We start from the raw sequence: 6,723 nt of genomic DNA on the forward strand, positions 1-6,723 counted from the left end.
CCCCCGCTCTGCCCCCCCATCCCCCGCCCCGCCTGCCCACAGGACCACTCACCGCCTCCAGGGTCCACCACAGATTGCCCAGGCAGCCCAGCAGCGCTATGGCGGCCACACCCTCTGCCCGCACACTGCAGCATCAACTGCATGATGGGGTGTGAGGGCAGAGTCTTGTCTATGCTGCCTGGCTGCCATGTCCTTGGCTGCGCTGCTCCGTGTGGGCCACGCTCGAGGGCGAATCTCCTTCAGGGGGGCTGCTGGAGAGGAGAGGGTCACGGGGGGAGGCAAGGCTGGGGCAACGGCATGTGTGCCCACAGAGAGGGCTCCGAGTGCCGCCTCTGGCACCCGTGTCATAGGTTCGCCACCACTGCTCTAGATAATTAGCAGAACAAGTTACAGCATCTGCATATGTGTTTGTATTTCTGTTAAGATATTAAATGTTGTTAATATTTAAGTACTGCTTTGTATCAAAGAGAGATGGTCTAATGTAACATTCTTCACAAGTAAGCATCATGTTTCAAATGAGCAGATCTTCTAAGATTTCCTTTCAGCGAAGAGCAGATTCCTTACAGGGAAATTGAGTGAGTAAACAGAGACCTAGTGGATTTGCTTAGGGAATTCAGCGGGGGAATTCAAGGGGATTCTATCACAATCAAGAATTTGTGCTTAACCTGAGAAAAGGACAACAACGAACAGTATACAGCCAGTAGAAAGGTTTTTAAGAAGATGGACAGAAATTCCATTTTGCTTATAGCATATTTTGCTGCCTGAAAAAAAAACCTGGAATATATTTGCATCAAATAATGCTTGTTGCTTTCCTTGAAAGAAAAGTCCAAGAATTGGATCGATGAGAGATAATATTTCACTTGTAAAAATGTGAAGTGGATTTGTCAGTTCAAAGAGAAGTTCCACGGCAGAAATGTATAATGGAAGCATTCCTCCATAAAAAGGCAGATAAATAGAGCTCCATAGTGCAGTAAATGAAAGTAACAGGCAGAAGTGAGAGATATAGCCTATTCTTCACTATTGGAAATCAGGAATGGCTTTCAGGCCGTCGTATGAAATAGACTAAATGTTCGGAGGAAGAAAAAGACAATAGAAGAAGAGGAGGATCATAAATCTCCAAAGGATAGCTATGTCATGAAGATAAAGGCAAGAGTTGTGATAGCTGGTGATTTACTATTGTAAGAAATTGTATGGCATTTGGGGCCACTGGCTTGTGAAATTATTGTCTGCCAGAGCAAGAATAAAAGTATAGATAAAATATTTTTCAAATCTTATCAGTCTGGTGACAGTTATTTTTTTCCTGCTGACATATGTGAGGACAAGAGATACTGCAAAGAACAGGCACAGCTACATTACTCTAGAGCAGTGGTTTTCAACCTTTTTAATGCCGCGACCCCCAACCGGTCGTAAGCCGAGGACTAAACTGGTCGTAAGTCGAGGACTAAACCGGTCGTAAGTCGAGGACTAAACCGGTCGTAAGTCGAGGACTACCCAACCGGTCGTAAGTCGAGGACTTTCCCTGCCCGGGAGCGCCGCGCATGCGTGGCTCCGCCCCCTGCGCCGGCCGAGGCGTAGCTGGCAAGCGGCAGAGACGGAGCAGGCCGACCACCAGCTGGCCCAGCCCAAGGGAGGTAAGGCACCCGCTGGAAAAGGGGAAAAAATGGCAGACAAAAAAATGGCGGACAGCCTTGCTTGGCGACCCCCGTGAAATGGTCGATCGACCCCAAATGGGGTCGCAACCCATAGGTTGAGAACCGCTGCTCTAGAGTTCTTGGGAGAAAGTTTAGGATATTGACAGCTTCTTACTATCCTTCCAGTCCATTGAAGATGCCCAGAAAGAGAAACCTGGGTAAGCAGATTGTGTCAACAACAGGTAGTCTTTGTTTATTGATGACAATTGAGCCCGGAATTTTGGTTGAAAGTTGTTGCGGTCATTAAGATATCCACATGACCACTTCATTTAACAACTGCAATCCCAGCTCCCCCAGTTGTGGTTAAGCAACCATGTGGGTTATTGAGGGGATGGAGTGAAAGAGATGCCTGCCAAAGGAGGGCAGCTCTTTCTCTCTGGCACAGAAGGGAACCCCTTGCGCTGGCAAGCTGAATGGGGATTGGAGTTTTGGGATCCAAGTTTAGTTGGTCCAGAACTGGAGTCCCCTCCCCACACTCTTAGTGCAGAGAAGGATCCTTTTAGCCAACGCATTTGACAGCAAAAGCGTTGCCTTCCAGATTGATTTGGCCTTGTGCAGATGGAATCTCTCTGCCAAGTAGTTCTTTCACTTTCAAAAGAGGCTGGCTGAAAAAGGTCTGCCTACAATCTAAGCAAAAATCCAAAAATCCAGCCTCCAGGAACCAGTTAGATGGCAGACGCTTACAACCTTGCCTACCAGATGAAGCTGTCAGGGAAGATTGCAAATGGTGACCACGTGATTGCAGGACTCTCGGCAACCTATCATAAGTATGAAGTGTTGTCAAACACTCAAATTGCAATCATGTGATAATGGGGATGGGGTGGGGGTGAATGCTACAACAGTTGTAAACTTGGACATGGATCGTAAGTCCCTTCATTCAGTGCTGTGATCATTTTTAATGGCCACTGAACAGATAGTCATTTACCAAGGAGTTATATTGCATGTTTGAATATCCATCCTTGCTAAGAAGTCTAAATGAATTAATTTGGAAATGTTATAAACCTATCCAGCCAAGGTGAACACATGGATGATAGCCTCCAAACACAAATTGCAGATATTTCAAAGATTCAGGAAGAAAGGAAGCAAGCTGAAACTGATTATAGTCAAACATAATCTTGGACCTAAAAAAAAAAAAAGCAGATGGAAATTCCTAAAGAAGGAAGTGTCTACTCAAAAAGCTTAGCGAAGCTTGAAAACAAGAATGCAGAAAGAGGGATAGATCACAAAGCAGGTCACATAGGCCAGCATAATGGAGCCGCTGTCAGTATATGAAAACTCAGAGAGATTAGCAAAAGATTGTAATAATTAAAAAAGGCTTTGTGGGAAGACAATACTCATTGATTCCATTTATCCCTCACGTCATTCGCATACAGCTTAGCTTTAAAACCATGGGCAAGGCGAGAGAGAATTGAACTCTGCATAGCATGGGACTCAGGTTGCGGTCAAGGTTAAATCACTCTGGATCTGGATCTGAGGAAATTTCAGCCAATAAACTGGGTGGCAGTCAGGTGAACGAATGAAAATAAAAGGCTTTTATATTATGAGTAGTTATGGCCTTGCCAGCAGCAGTTGAGTATGCCAAATGGGGAACAGCTGAGGCCACAGTAGACTCAGCTTACACAAGGCTCCAGTTGGGACCAGCCAGGATCACACTTGCTGATGTTGAGAGAAGCTCAACTAAAGTAAGCAGCCACCAGTACAGTCCAACAGCCTTCCAGTCCTGCTCAGCAACTGGGAGCATCCACTGACAAGTGATAAAGAAAGGGATATTGAAGGGAAATAGAGAGCTCCAAGAAGTCCCATGTTGTAGATCCCTGATTATAGTAGTATTGTACATGAGAAGGAATAAGGCTAGAGAGGAGAAAAGAAAAAAAATACATAGGTACTAGCTCGGGGGCTCACACCAGTGGTGGCAGTTGGGCAGGCATCACTCTTCAGGAAGGAAAGAGAACTCTCTTAGTCCAAAATTTCAGGGGCAAAAACATTCTGAAGTAGCAGGTTAGTTATCTCCATACAAATAGCCAGTGGAATTAGGCACACTATCTGCAAGAGGATATCCTGGTTAAGTTCCCCATCCTTCATGAATAGGAGTAAAGCTTAGCTTCTCAGTAAGAAATGCAGTCCGGGAAAACAGCCAAGAGTGAAATAGCCCAGATAGAGATGAACAGGTGCAAGTTTGGAACGTTTCCCAGAAAGTTAGTTCGTTCAAAGTGGAAATGGAAAGTTAAAAGCCTTCTTCGTGTCTATAACAACAGAGGAGAAAGAAAGTTTAACCTAGAGCTGGTCTGTGTATGGCCTGAATTTTTGTACCATCCTGAACCTGTGACAGGCTTATCTATTGTCAGAATAAAAGGAAAAAGAATCAATAGACTAGCTGCTCAGCAAGAAAAACAAAATGCTAACAAGTAACAAAGGAAAGATAGATCTAGATTCTAGTCAATTCTTATTTTGGTTCAGTTTTCTTTGTGTTCCCACAAGACAATGTGAAGGGCAGGAGGAAAGAAGAAAGATTCAAAGAAATATGATTAGGAAGTGTATCTTCTGAGTGAAGTCCATTCTCAGGGACCACATGAATTGCATACTAGGTTACTGGAGAAACTAATAGACTAAGTGAAAATTCATATGTTATCTTTGAGAAGTCCTGAAGAACTGATGAAAAGCCAGATAACCAAAGGAGAGTATGTATTTATATAAAGATTATCTTATCTTATTTCTATCATCAAAAAAGGGGAAAAGAATGATCCAACAAACTACACGATAATTAATCTGACGTTGACATCTGGGAAGAATCTAGAGGAGGAATAAAGATTTTGATCTGTAACCACCTTGCCAATATGATGGCAATTACCAGAAGTCATCATTATGGATTTGTCAATAACATACCTTGCTAGATTAATCTTGACACAATTTTGAGATTTATTTCTGAAATAACTGTCAGAAAGCTGTAGGCATAGCTGAAGTTCAGTAAAGCATTTCATCGAGTCAGCTGTGTCATGAAACTTAGCAAGCTATTTAAGCATGTACTGGATGATTGGATGGACAGTTAAGCAGATAGATGCTAACCTGAAAATTGTACAGGTAGTTCTCAACTTAGGCCATAATGGAGCCTGTCCTTTATGATTGCAAGTGGTGATGGCCATTAAGCTGGGTGGGAAGTAGGCCTAGCCCTATAGAATCTAGCTCTTCCATGTGCTGATAGCTTCTGGCAACTAGCTTTAGGCTCCCTTGTATGGCTTAATAGCCAGGTTGGGAGCAGGTGGGATGGGTGGGGGAAATAAGGGGGCTGCAGCATTCCTGCAGTTGGGTCATAAGTTTAAACAAAAATGGGGGGGGGGATCTAAAGTGGCCATAACTTTGAAACCAGATGATAAATATCTATTGGGCAGTCTATTGTAACTTCAAACAGTCACTAAGCAACCAGTTGTAAGTCGAGAACTATTTGTATTCACTGAGTACTTACCAGTGGCTCATTATCAAACTGAACAGACATAGCAAAATAGGTATCGTAAAGATCAGCCTTGGATCCTTGATGCTTTAGTATGCTTACTAAGATTTGGATGAAGAGGTAATACAAATGCTTATCAAATTTACAGATGATACTGAATTGGATGGGATAGTGAATACTGTAGACGAATTCAAAATGTTCCTAATAGATTGGAGCAATGTGTTACGAAGAACTGATTGAAATTTAACAGATATAAGTGCAAAATTTAGTTTTTGCACTTAGTTTTAGGGAAACTTTGGTTTTCCTAAGGAAACTAAAAAAATCAATTATACAGTATAGGACGGAGGATACCTATATTAAAAAAATCTTGCAATAGTAGTTAATTGCAGATCTGAATATTAGTCAGCAGAGTAAGGTAGTTGCAAAGGTGACAAATCCAATTTTAGGTTGCACCAATAGAAATAGAGAATCCCACAGAAAGTAATCTTTGCCCTCTATTTTACTTTGGTTAGATTCCACTTCAAATACTAGGTTCACTTTTGGGCACCACATTTGAAGCGGAATTCCAAGAATTCAGAGAACTGCAGTGAATATGATTGGGAACTGGAAACGAAATCCTGCAAAGAAAGATCAAAGGATCAGGATACCTGTAGCTTGTGAACAAATGATTGAAGGGGGAATACCTCTTCAAGTAGATGAAAGTTATGGTCTATTTTTACTCATTTCACAGTGTGGGATACAGAATTCTATATTTTAAGTCACAGAGAGGCATTTTCCAGTTTAATGTTAGAAAAAGCTTTCTAAGAGTGGGAAACTGATAAAGGAACCCAAACAGCGGTAGATACTATTTCATTGGAATGTTCAAACAGAAGCTTAAAAGACTCCCGCACTGAGCAAGGGTTGGATTTAGTCGTTTAAAGAGCAGCTTCCAATTCTCTGATTCAGATAAATGTATTTGTAACAGGAACATTATCAGTATCTAAGGTTGCATAGCAGTTGTGAAGCTAAGTATGTGTGTATGTGTATGTGTCAATGGCACTTCAGGGCAAGATTTCCTTTGAGCTTCCTTGTCATAAATACTGCATGGTATTCAGAGCTCAAGTAAACTCAAAATCTTTTTCTGAAATTAATAATAGCTGGATAAAATATCTCCCATTAATTTGCAGTTATAGCTTGTTACGGTGTAATCTTAAAAGTGATATAATAAGGAATAAAGAAATTATGATAAGGCCTTAATAATATAATAGTACTGACACACATACACCCAAACAATCTTCCTTCATGCAAAATGGAAGAAATTAGAAACATAGTTCTCCCAGTGCTTCAGGAGCAAGATATTACTGAAGTTTTTTAGGATTATTATAGTTAAGAAATCCTTAAAAGAGTGGCTTTGTGTAATGTTCTTTTAAGCTATCCTTTCATAATACTGTTTTTGATGTTTAGCATTTTGGATAGAATGTTTATTATTAGGGGAAATAACAAACACTAGTATTTATTTTGAGTCATCTTATAAGCCAGTTTGGGGAGAGGGCTTGAAACTTGAAAAGTGGTCCAAATTAAGTAACATGAATAATATAAATAATTCAG

At 41.4% G+C, this 6,723-nt stretch overlaps 1 protein-coding gene across 1 annotated transcript in view; it reads left to right on the forward strand.

Annotated features, from left to right (window-relative positions):
• The window catches only part of LOC107299207 (dickkopf-related protein 3-like), a 26,543-nt gene that overhangs the window by 14,899 nt on the left and 4,921 nt on the right, over window positions 1-6,723 (forward strand). The window contains exon 5 of the mRNA XM_015828572.2: window positions 1,818-1,849. Within this exon, the coding sequence (XP_015684058.2) occupies window positions 1,818-1,849 (32 nt within the window). The remainder of the gene's footprint in view (window positions 1-1,817; window positions 1,850-6,723) is intronic.

This window comes from Protobothrops mucrosquamatus, unplaced genomic scaffold (assembly GCF_001527695.2).
Source record: "Protobothrops mucrosquamatus isolate PMUCROS unplaced genomic scaffold, P.Mucros_1.0 scaffold4671, whole genome shotgun sequence".
Taxonomy (NCBI): domain Eukaryota; kingdom Metazoa; phylum Chordata; class Lepidosauria; order Squamata; family Viperidae; genus Protobothrops; species Protobothrops mucrosquamatus.